The sequence below is a fragment of the Lepidochelys kempii genome, chromosome 6 (assembly GCF_965140285.1).
Source record: "Lepidochelys kempii isolate rLepKem1 chromosome 6, rLepKem1.hap1, whole genome shotgun sequence".
Lineage (NCBI taxonomy): Eukaryota > Metazoa > Chordata > Testudines > Cheloniidae > Lepidochelys > Lepidochelys kempii.
The window spans coordinates 44,975,406-44,988,401 of NC_136385.1; the positions used below are offsets into that span (position 1 = coordinate 44,975,406).

General features: G+C 43.1%; 1 protein-coding gene across 1 annotated transcript in view; it reads left to right on the forward strand.

The window, feature by feature from the left end:
* KIF18A (kinesin family member 18A) overlaps positions 1-12,996 on the forward strand; it is a 108,027-nt gene that overhangs the window by 16,623 nt on the left and 78,408 nt on the right. The window contains exon 5 of the mRNA XM_073350650.1: positions 6,832-7,029. Coding sequence (XP_073206751.1) covers positions 6,832-7,029 — 198 coding nt within the window. The remainder of the gene's footprint in view (positions 1-6,831; positions 7,030-12,996) is intronic.

Sequence of the window (12,996 nt, forward strand, 5' to 3'; positions counted from 1 at the left end):
GTGCAGTGTCTGACTGGGGATGGGGGGGTGGTCTAGCCAGGAGTTAGGGTGTGGGAGGGCGCTCAGGGCTGGGGTAGCGGGTTGGGGTGTAGAGCACTTACCTGGGGCAGCTCCCGTTTGGTGCGGGGGGTGCAGGTTCGGGGAACTCGGGTGGCTCCATGCGGCCCCGTGCTTGCTCCGCAGGCACCGCCCCCTGCAACTCCCATTGGCCGCGATTCTCGGAGCCGACCCCCGTTCCTCCCTCCCGTCGCCACAGCCTGGCAAGGATGGAATGAGGGGGCTTAGGGGCTGCGGCCCAGGGCTAAGTGGGCCCCAGAGCCCTGGGCTGCAGCCCCTGAATCCCCACCCCCTTTCTGAATCCATCCCTGCGAGCACAGGCTGGAGGACTCAGGAGGAGCAGGGGCAACCATGTAGCCGGAGAGAAGCAGCGGTTTCCCCTTCAAAGCGACGCTTCTCTCCGGCCGGCTGCGCAGCTGCCCTGTGCTCCTCCTGAGTCCTCCAGCCCACATTCGCAGCGCTCCGGCCAGCTGCATCTCCTGCCTGCTCCCCTGAGGGTGCAGGTGAGCCTCCCTCCCTGCCCTCCTGCTTCCCCACAGCTTCTATCCCTGCAGCTCCTCTCCCGTGGAGAAGTGCCCCCCTCCCCCTGCAGGGGGTGCACTGGTGCTGAGCTGACTGAGTGCCCGGCCTGGGGCCCCCTGTCATTGGGGGACCCTGTGCCAGGGCAATGTGTGTTTCATGGTAAATCCACCCATGGGAATGGGAGTGCCAAAACTTGTTGGAAATTTGGGTCAGACCAAATAGTTTCAGCCAAAAAATGAGATGCAGAAGGGGAGTTGAAAAAATCAAAATGGCGTGTTTCAACTTTTTTTTTTTTAAACTCTTTCATTCTGAAATCTAGCTTTAGCTTTGTCTCTGTGAGTGTGTGTGTGTGTTTATTTTAACACAACAAAAAGGTGAAAAACACCTGAAAATAAAATATAACCCCAAAAAAATTTTTGTTTTGAGTGTTTTCCAAGTCAAAATATATATTTTGTTTGTTTTGGCCCCTGAACTTAAAAATTGGTTCTAATTACACATCCACTTATAAGGTGCATTTATAGGTAGAGAAAAAAAGCCAAACTGATGGCATGGATTGGAACCATAGCTAATTGGGGAGCTGTGTATGAACTGAATGGTTCAGAACTACTTAGTTGTGCTAACATTTTCTTTTCCACACTTGGGTTTTATCATACTCAGGTTTTTTCACATTGCACTGTACATGTGCATGGAACTTTACAGACCAATAAACTTGTTAACTCAGAAGTATAAATTACAGATGATGGTTCAACAAGAAGGGGTTTTGTAGAGAGCCCAAAACTTAACTGATGTCTGTATAGGAACTATAGGATTGATTTTATTCAAGACAGAATTGACTGATGCTGTGGACAAGCAATACTGATTATATTACTAGTGCATTGAAAATATGCCACCTGAACTAAATATACACAACTTTGAAGGGCTTGTCAGCACAGGAACACGCTACCACAACTAGCTTTATCTTCAGACAAGCTTTATCTACGCAGGGGTTCTCAAACTGGGGGTTGTGACCCCTCAGGAGGTCATGAAGTTGTTATATGGGGGGGTCGCGAGCTATTGGCCTCCATCCCAAACCCCGCTTCATCTCCAGCATTTATAATAGTGTTAAATATTTTTTAAAAGTGTTTTTAATTGTATATGGGGAGTGTCTCACTCAGAGTCTTGCTGTGTGGAAAGGGGTCACCAGTACAAAAGTTTGAGAACCACTGACCTTCAGGATGGACTCTTTTGTAAAACTGCACGCGTATTAGTGTGGACAAGCCTCCTCAATCTGCTGACATCTTAACAAAAGACCTGCTCTGAGCAAATTTAGAGCATGGCTTGTTTGTTTTTAAGTGGCAGCCTCAGGAGTTTTGTCTACCTTAGTCTTCCACTTTAACAGTGTTGGTGGGGAATTTTTTTTTTAAATTTGTATTATGGGAAATTCGTTATCTCAGCTTCACACCTGTCATACCAGTGTTTTGCACACATCTTTCGCTGTGTCTCGTATCTTCAATATGCACTTCTGCAAAGTCTGGGATCAAGATGTCTAGAGAGCAACTCTCTCAGGGCCTTACTGCTCCTCAGTTTCTTCTTTTCCTCATATTTTTTCTGGTCTGTCCCATCACAGCCTACTTTTATTTGTTGATAATAGGACTGTGGACCAATTGTCCTTTTGCTCTCTCTTTTTTAACACCTCTGTGTGCATGCAGGGAGGCGGGTGTCCATGTGTTGCCACTATCTAGAACTGAGTAGTATAGATGCCTCTTGACGGAGAGGATCTACACATCCTGTTTAAAAAAATAAACCTAGTGCTGTATAACTCCAGTATCCGTTTTGGAGACCTACTTGTTAAGGCTCTGTGCTCTACATGAGAAACACCAAAATCCTGACTCCTTCAGGTAAACTGAGGATGCTAAGGATCAAGCACAATTCCCTGTGAAGGACCACTTGCAAAAATGGTCAAAGTGTCTGAGTCAGCTGAGTACAGAGCTGAGATTGACTTTGGGGAACCACAGTATTGACTTTGGGGAACCACTTTTCAGAAGGGACCTGTGCCCCAAATGAGTGCCACTGATGTCCCCTTACTGGGCTGACTGAATCTGTTCTGATGAGTCAGCACCATTAACCCTAAGCTCTGCATAAGAGATGCTGAAGTTGTCAGATGCATGTTTGTCAACCAGCGGCAGGGGGTATAACACAACCAACTGCGAAGAGTGGCTCACTAAATCTCTGACTGTTGTATTTTTCTCAGACATACGAGCACCCTTGTCTATATCTAGACTTTGGCTCTCAGGAAAGTGCACAGTGTTCAGGAGTTTTGTATACACAAAGAATACTTTACATCTGTCTCGCTGCAGAGGTGCCAAAGGACAAGTTCTTCACCAGTGAACTTGAGTAACCTCTTTCACTACCTGACCTTTGGGCTGGCTGTGGTGGTACTGCCCACACTTCAACACTATGAACACCTGAGCCACGACATGTCATATAAGATGCTTTACTGAGAGACTCAATGGAAATGTGTGCCTTTCACAGATCCTTTCTCATCCTCCCTTACCATAAGAATAGTTTCAGCTGGTGGACTGGAGTGCTCACCTAGATCTCCATCCTCCACAAGTTTTATGAACTCTGAAGAAAACAAGATGCCACATCATGATACTGAAGATAAGTGTTGTTTGTCTGGCTTGCAAGGTTTTCACTCTGGTCAAATCTTCCAAACCTGTCCAAATTCTGATGGGCAAGATTAGGGCCATGTATTCACCAACTATTAAAGGATGGTTTGATCTAGCCAGATGCATCTAAGTTTTTCTGGTCTGGGAGGATAGCCTCCACAAATGACTCATCTACCATGGAAAGATGTCTTAGTAGTCTTTTTTTAGTAGAGATTATAGTCAACATCACAAATGGTTTATGAAGTCTGTGTTGCATCACCTGTTCTACAAGTGAAATGAATCACAGTTAGGTCTCTTTCCATTAATTGGTAATGCCCATCGAGTCCAGGTCTGCTTCAGGATCAAGGAAGACCCAACATCATGACTGTCTTTCTCTGGACTTGGATCAGGAATTCCTCTGTGAATGACCTCTGATATTGTTGATTCAGGAAGTCTTTCTGAACATGAATTGGTATGTACCCAAGATGCTGTCAATAGCCCTGGCGTGGTAGTCAGCAGATTTGTCCTGACATCCAGTGTTTGACTTTGGAACTACAAGTCCTGTTTTCCAGTTTACTGGATCTCAAGGTTGAAGTGTCTCCACCCATGTCAGTTTATTGGATCTGCAACTAGAATCTTAGATTGCTGGAAGAGTTAGGGCAGGTCTACATTTAAAAAGCTGCAGTGGCGCAACTGCACCACTGCTACGTTTTAGTGAAGATGCTCCTACACTGACTGGAGAGCTCCTCCCTTTGGCATAGTTAATCCACCTTCATGAAAGATTAGCTATGTTTGCTCCTGTTGACAGCGCTGTATACACTGGAGTTTAGGTTGGTATAACTACATTGCTCAGGGGTGTGGATTTTTCACACCACTGAGAACCTGGTTATACAAACGTAAGTTTGTGGTGTGGACCTGGCTTTAGTTGAAGGTGTTCTACTTGAACAACCAGAAGAGAGAATTTGAGCAGTTCAAAGGGGAGTGAATTGGTGACCGTCATTCTTATTACCCTTGGAACAAATTTAAAATTCTTCAACTTCTAGTTGGATGTCATTTGACTGCTATTCCAATTTTCCACCTTCCAGTGTATGGGTCAACTGTCTTTATGTACCCTACAGTAATCAAGTTTATGAAAGGTTTGCTCCATATGCTACTGGGGCTGCTTAGAGTAGGTCCTTTGCCACAAGAGACTGATTTTTCCATTTCAATGTATTTGCAGTGCAATGGGCACTGCAGTGGAACAGACTATTTAAAGCCACTTTTGGAGTATTTCTTTCAGTACCTGCTACTGTAGGGTGCATTGTGTATACGTGTGTGTGTGTGTCTGTCTGTCTGTCTGTCCCTTTGCCTTGTAGTCCCAAATGAGAGCTGTGTCTGAGCCCAGATTACAACACAGCTCCTCTGTTCAAACATTTTTTAGACTGTTCAGGGAAAAAATCTCTGTGAAGAGAACATTCCTAGAGAATTGATGAATTACGTGACCGTTAGACCGAGTTAGATACAGAAAATATGGTCTTATCAGAGTAAATAGTTTTTTAGGACCTCTCAGTGGCTGCTCTCTTACTGGCTACAGCTCAGGCAGGACCTGCTGTCCCACAATCGCAGCAGTCTCCTGCAGCCGAACCTGGCAGCACCGCACCTGATAGCGTGGCTGCTGCATGGTTAAATGTGGAGGAGTTTGAGCGCTTGGCAGCTGTCCAGCTGGTCCTGGTGGGCAGCAGAAAGCCCTCCATTAAAGCAACCTACCTGGCCAAATGGAAGCGGTTCGCTTTTTTTGGACCTCAGATAAAGGTATTCAGCCTGAGTGGGCCTCGCTGCAGTTGATCCTGGACTACCTTCTGTATCTCAAGCTCCGAAGCCTGTGCCTTTCATCTATAAAGGTCCACTTGGCTGCTATTTCGGCCTTCCGTCCACTGCTCGAGGGTAGGTCGGGTTTCACCCAGGACATGACTGCCAGGTTCTTCAAGGGCCGCAAGCACCTCTACCCACACTTCAGGGACCCCGTTCCACCATAGGACCTGAATCTTGTGCCTCTGGCTTCCTGCTCTCTCCTCCTCCTGTCCTGGAATGTCACGTTCCTAGTTGCAATAACATCTGGCTGACAGGTCTCCCAGATTAGGCCGCTTGCCTCGGAACCTCCCTATAGAGTCTTCTACAAAGACACGGTCCAGCTGTGGCCACACCTGGCTTTCCTGCCCAAGGTTATCTCACAGTTTCATATGGGCCAGGACATTTTGTTACCTGTCTTTTTTCCTAAGCCGCATAAGTTGGAGGAGTGTAGGGTGCATTCGCTAGACATCAGGAGGACTCTAGCCTTCTACATTCAAAGGACCAAGCCATTCTGCAAGTCGACACAATTGTTCATTGCGGTGGTCTACAGGATGAAAGGGCATCTGGTGTCCACTCAAGAATTTCTTCTTGGATGATTCTGCATTCGCTGTTACAATCAGGCAAGGGTGCCACCTCCGGTGATAGTAACTGCCCATTCAACCAGGGCACAAGCCTCTTCAGCAGGTTCCCTAGCCCAAGTACTTATCCAGGACATCTGTAGGGCGCCCACCTGCTTGTCCGTCCACATGTTCACGTCCCATTACGCAGTTACCCAGCAAGCCCGAGACGACGCTGCCTTTGGTAGAGCAGTACTGCATGCCGCTAGACTATGAACTCTGAGCCCACCTCTGCGGATATTGCTTGTGAGTCACCTAGAATGGAATTGACGTGAGCAAGCACTCGAAGAAGAAAACATGGTTACCTACCTTTTTCATAACTCTTCTTCAAGATGTCTTGCTCACGTCAGTTCCATTACCTGCCCTTCTACCGCCCCGTCAGAGTTGCCGGCAAGAAGGAACTGAGAGGGCATAGGGTCGGCACCGCCGGTTATACCAGTGCATGAGTGTGGCACTCCAGAGGGCACTCCAGCTGACCCTACGGATACCACTAAGACAAAAATATCTGAGTGTACACATGGGCGCTCGCACACCTAGCATGGAATGGACATGAGCAACGCATCTCAAAGAACAACAGTTATGAAAAGGTAGGCAATCGTTTTTTCCACAATGTGAATGAATGGGCAATACTGCTGAGCTACAGTTACTTACCAGTAACTTCTCTTTACTGAAGATCAGAACATCCACTCTCTTTTCTTATGGCACTTGGAACTCTACACTGTGAATTTAAAAACTATTCTGTCTTTTTGGACAAGACACATTACATTTAAAATGACCATTGCATTATATACATCTCGAAGAAAAAAAAGCCATTTTACTCTGAAGTGTGCAAGACTGATTTGAAAGTGCATTTGTATCTTTAGCAGGTAAACTTGAATTTTCTCCTATTACTACATAAAGTGGGTAGCATACAATATTACGACTTGTTGGAGGGGAGCAGATAATCTTTGAACTTATCGCACTCTGTCCCTCTCCCCTAAATAGTCATTTCTGCTTAATACTTCAGTATGTACAGAGTGATAACTCCAGGCAGTGCTTTGTAAACACCTACACAAACATTTTTATGTAACTATCCTTATGATGTGGAATTGTATTGTCCTTTAAATAAGAGCTGTTGCTTGGGGAGAGGTTGGTGGTGGTGGTTTTTTTAATCCTTGCAGTTTTTTTTTCTCTTATAGATTTATTTAAGGCAGCAAGATAAAACAGCAAGTATCAGTCAAAATGTTCGTATTGCCAAAATGTCCCTCATTGACCTGGCAGGGTCTGAACGTGCCAGTGCCACAAATTCCCAAGGAGCTCGTTTTAGAGAAGGGACCAACATTAACCGTTCCCTGCTAGCTCTTGGAAATGTTATTAATGCGCTGGCGGATCCAAAGGTAAGTGCTGCTTTGTTTCAAATACAATAAATGTGCACACGTGTCAACTTTTCCTTATACCGTTTAACCAGAGGGAATAGCATTAAAAAGAATACAACCTTGTCTTATATTTTCTAATATGTGCACTAATTTAGAAAATATATAAAAACTTCTTTCCCTGTGGACTCCCACTGTAGGAATTGTCTGCTATACTTTGCAATCACTGAACAATCTAAAGCAGCTTAACTGTTGTATGGTGAGCACACACTGAGTGCTGATGTCACATTTCATGTGCACTTATGGGGAGGGAGCCTTTTATAAGAGTCCTGAATGCCTCTTTTATCACTAGTGCTAGCAATCTCATTACCAGCATCATCTTCTCCTTGATTGCCAAATTCGTTTAGTTAGAATTTTTGTAGTAATTAGTTAGCTTAACTATATGTAGATTTTTATATAAAAATGTAGCACACTGCTTTTCCCAACCTTTAGCTTTAGAACATTTATCCAATGAGAAATATGTCCAGGCTTTAAGCATTGCGCTACATGCCTGAATAAAGTGTCACTCTAGGATCCCCTTGTTACATACCTAAAATGCCTGAGAGAGAGGGATTCATAAGGGTAAATAAGTTTTTGTTCCTGTCCCACAAACATTACATCCTAGAATTCATCTGTTCGTAAAAGGAAAAGTTTTTGCTCTCGGGTGTATAATATTCATGTCTCCTAAACGCTTGCCTGCTTCCACAATACTAAATTACCTACTGTAGATAAAGAAGAAGCAGGATTGTGCTTCAAGGTTCATTAAGTGGCTATTTCTTCTCTGAAGTTTGCTTTAGGTCGTTTTAAATAATACACAGGAGAAATTGTTTGAGACATCACAATAATGAAGTGAAGTTTGTAATTATACAGCTAAAGAGTATCATTGAGAATCACAGCATTTGTCAGGTCTACATAATTAACAAATCATTAACACATGCAGAATGTGAATGTTTTATGGCTTTCAGTGTTTTATTGCCTTTTTTAGCAAACTTCATTCCTCACCCATTTGTTGTAAAATGTTACTTGAAAGGGTTGTCAGATCTGTATCCCACAACCTGTTCGCTATTGGAATGTGACCTTGCTACTTCCTGGCTGCTCTTTTAGAACTACTGGGATTATGTTGTTTAACCATTTCTTCATTTACATTATTTTCCTTTAGTTTCTTTATCGGTTGCCATCTCATCTAGGTAGGTTAGTGAAATCCTTAGGTGAAGGACTCTCTTCTTGTACAATATTTCCCAATGATGAGATAATGTGTCACCAAAGTTCATTCAAGTTTGTCATTCAAAGTTTATACCAAAGATAAACCAAACCATTTATTTATCTTTCATATCTCTTCTCCAAAGCCATCAAGCATATTCAGAGAGGCTTGTGTGTATAAAGTGAATAGAAAAAGAGTATAGAGCTATTTCTGGTACAGTACCACGCTGTTCCAGAAGTCATTCTTCTTGTTCATGGCCTTTGGGGGGATGCAGTCCTCTCCCACCCCTGAGCCCAGCTCATACATAGAAGACACTGCCCCGGGGGGGGCCCTGTGGTTGGGCTGGGGGGCGGCTGCAGATGGGTTCTGGGGGTGAAGGAATGCGGGTATCTGGGCTGGGGGGAGAGGATGCGGGTATCTGGGCTGGGGGGATTCCACGACTGGAGAAGGGGAGTTTGGGTTTATTGGCTGGGTCTGGGGGGAAGGAGTTGTGGGTGTCTGGCCCCCCAGCTGGCCTCTGGAGGGGGAGAGGTCAGAGGAACAGGAACTGGGTTGTCGTAGGGGTTTCTTTAACTCTCTACTCCTGGGGGGATTTTTGTGTGTCTCTGTATTGTTACAGACATACTTGCTGACAGGTATTTTGAAATAAATTATCAAAATAATTGAAACTGGTGTGATTATGTAGTGTTATTTTGACAAATAAAATTTGCAGAATTTTAAAATTCTGTGTGCAGAATTTTTAAATTTTTTGGCGCAGAATGCACCCAGAAGTACATAATGTATCCTTTGAAATTTGTAAGCCTGCCACTTACTTTCATTCATTCATTTCATGTATTCAACTGTACTCTCAACTCTAGAGCCAGATCGGAAGTTAATTTCAGGAATATGTCCTTCAGTCCTTATTTACATAAGTGCCTTCTTGAGGGATCTGCAGAAGTATCCTCATGAAGGAGGGGGGAAAAGTTACTATTAACGTTTTCTTTATGTATTGCTATTTCCTGTCCCTACTAGCCTTCTCTTTCTTGCTTCATTGGATTGCTACTGGTTTTGTAGATAAAATGGAGAGAGTGGTTATGGACAGGACCATTTATAATGCATTGAAACTTAGGATTCAGAATTGAGGGTTGTGTATATGTACTGTCATTGCAATGGACCAACAGACGTGGCCTACCTCCTGTTAAACTGCTTTAGAATCTTTCCATGATTGTGAGCCATGGCTTATAACATCTACCACAGTGGCATCCCACATGTGGGCTGGGGCCATTTGTGACCTCTGTGGCCCTTGTGGGCAACTATATTAAGAAAACTTCAATTTGATTATGAACTGAAGATATATTCCTGAGCCACACTGCACCTTTTAAGTGGCTGGACCAGTCCTGTTACAACAGGGAGGAAGTAAGAGGCCCTGCTTCCACAACTGGTCCCTTTTTGTATCATAATGGTTCACTCTGGCCTTGGAATCTCAACGGCTTTCCCTTCAGCCACCCAAAGCAACTTTGATGTGAGGCTAAAGCGCTCTGAACAGCAACTGTTCAGTTCTTGCTACAGCTGCTCGGCTCTCTACCATTGGCTATCTGCTGAGTTACAGGGAATGGAGAAGAGTATCACTGGCTACTTTATTGCCTGTTTCCCTGCTAGGATGTAGGAGCCCCAGGGAGAGCAGGCAAGGAGATCAACTGACTGCCTGAGTGTAGGGAGTGCCTATTGCAGAATGGATGTTTGCTCCCTCCCTCACCCAGCAGCCCAGGAGAGGGGGAAAGAAATAGGCAAGAACCAAAAAAACTGTTATAGTGCCCTGATTTTCTGCTCCAAGCCATGTTAGAGAAGCTTGGGGGATGTTATTAACTTGTGCCAGCTAGCTATGGACTTTAGTGTAATGTAATGCTTAAACAACTTTGCTGTCTTTTTTTTTTTAAGAGATCCCATGGAATATAAAATAAGATGTTAACAAGTTACAGCAATTGTATTATGTATTATATTTGATTATATATACACACACACACACTGTAATGTGTTTTCTTTTGTTTTTTTAAAAAAACCACTGGTATTACCCCTATAAGCTGGCTCCAGACTGCAGCATAGTTGTGTGAAGAGTGTAATATCAGAGTCTAGTGTATGCTGGGCATCTCCTAGAGCAGGATCTAGTGAGTCTGCACTTCAGGGGGGTAGTCTTATGGGTAAGGTTTTTCTTTCATGGTGTGCTGCATACTCTGTGCCTTGGGACATCCCTTTTTAAAAAAAAAAAAAAGGCAAATTTAGAAGTGGCTCCAAGCAGGCTACTTTTAATGCAGGCCTTGGAGGGAGAGGGGAGGAAACTGTAACATAAACTTACTAGCTAGAGGGTTAAACATGCTTGTCAGCAAACAATACACAATGTGAAGATGGAGAAAACCAGCAGTAAGGTCTGGGACAGTGTCTTGAGAACCTAAGTCACAGCTCCAGCTGCTTGTAATGGGGAGTATACATAGATTTCTTCCATGTCCAGACACTGCAAACCCTGATTTGCAGAGGCTCCATATTTCTCATCAACTCTTGACTAGTGTGTGTTATAGAAACATGAAGCCCTGCTTTTTTCTGTCTGCTGGAACAGAGAAGAAAGGGGTTTGTTTGTTTCTCTTCCATCAACCTTTTCCAACCCTTATCCCCCAGCCTGCCTAGTGCTTAGGGGAGACTGGTTTCTATTTTACTCATCTTAGCCTTTTGTTTTTGAGTTCCAGCATCAGTATGTAATAGACATGATTTTTTGACAATTTCACTGCTGCCCAATTTGTTCTGAACAGCGGTAGAGAAACTGACCAATCTTGCTAATTCCACTCTTTTGCTGCTGCTTTGCAAAGCTATGAGCACAGCAACAGATACATCAAAGTTGTCTGCATATTAGGAAGATGATAGTGCATACGTTTATATTTGATTCACATTAGGAGGTTATTTTTACAACCATAACATGCTGAGCCAAAATCCTAGTACATAAAATAAATGGGAACACAGGTAAAAACAAACCTGTAATTTAAGTATGAAAAAATATCAGATTATTACAAATGCAAACAAAGATAGTGAGTTGCCACGTCACAAACAATAGTCCATATTCCAGATCACAGAAATATTTTTGGGTCCCTTCATTTTTGTAGCATGATATGTACTGGAATTGTCTTTTTCCCAGGGAAGCTATTAAATTACCACTTTTTTTTTTTTATTTGGCCCTGCATTCAGGCAAGAAACTAACAGAAATCTGAAGCAATGTGCTGCAAATTAGGCTGAATTTTTTTCACTCATTTATACTTAGGTTTAAAGAATAGGCTACTTGATCTATTCTCAGTACTCAGCATTCATGTTAGGTGTTGCAGGACGGGTATTTTCCAAAATAATTGCCCAATTAGTTACCTACTTATGCATAAATGGTCTTCGTTTTTTCAAATCCATAGTTACTGTAGATGTGACTCTTGGATTCTCTCCCCTCACCTCTCCTCACATTTCACTGTGACACACAGATTTAGTGTAATAAAGCAAAGTGAAAATCAAGGATAAGAGCATACTGCTTAGGGCTGCCACTTTTGGTAATTTCACTTGTGGAATACCAAGTGATTTCATGGCATCATATTGATGAGGCTTCCCTAAGCAAAGTTAACTGACTTTGTTCAGCTAGACTTGCAGGATATGGGATATACTGAGAAATGGTGGGACTTATAGAAACCCTAATCTGCTAGGATAGCAGGAAGAAAAGGAGAGTTAATTTTATCAATGAGCCTAAATACAGGGGAGAGAAGTTAACACAAGGGGGAGAGGGGTATCTGTAAGACAAAACAGGCCAAATTCTTCCTCAGGAAGTTTCAGTGTGGCATCTGTTAACATTGGTAGGAGATGTGTACCAGAGACAGCAGAATATAGCCCTTAGATTTTAGGTCTGTGGGTTTTTTTATGCATATGTTTCCTGTGTTCATATTATTTCTCAGGATAATGCCTCACAGCTAGATATGTTTGAGAGAGCAGATTGTTGCTTTGGAGATTTCCTTCAAATTACTGGTTACTTTCAGTGTGGAGCATGTAGCTAAGTGATGGAGCATAGGATTTTAAAAATTACATGTTGCAGCTGTAGGTAGTTCTCTTCAAAGTTTCATAACCTCTGTGTTTCAGGTGTGATTATTAATTATATTCAAATACTTGAGATTTGCGGATTATCAATAATGGCATGATAATATAAAACTTGGTAAATATATTGCTTTATATCCATTTATCAAGCCCACTTGACCAAAGTATGTAAGTATTCATTATCCCCATTTTACCAATGGGGAAACAGAGGCAAAGATTGCAATTTGGCTAAGTCGCACAGCAAATGAGAGACAAAACCCTTCTCTTAATGCCTAGCATGGTGTCCTATAATTGGACCATGCTGCCTCTTTATTACAAAACTAAAACGTTTGCAATTCAAATGAGAAATCAGATAATACAGTGGGGAAACCATAGCTCTAATTTGGACTTCAGCTTTTCCTTTCTGATCCTTTCAAGAAGCTTGGCATCCTAAATGTTGGCAGGGGCTTAATATTTTATTGTTTTCATGCTACCCCATGCTGAATTTTCAGCAACTGAACAAAGGATGTCCATTCTTCTTGGTAACGGGGTCCTGTAACTTGGAGCCTTAAGAACTTTAGATTCCTGTCCACTATAGCTACACATGCTATGTTGGACAATTCTTACATTAACAACACAGTTGTGGGCCCTGGGACCACTGATATACAGTCTTCCAAATGGTTTTA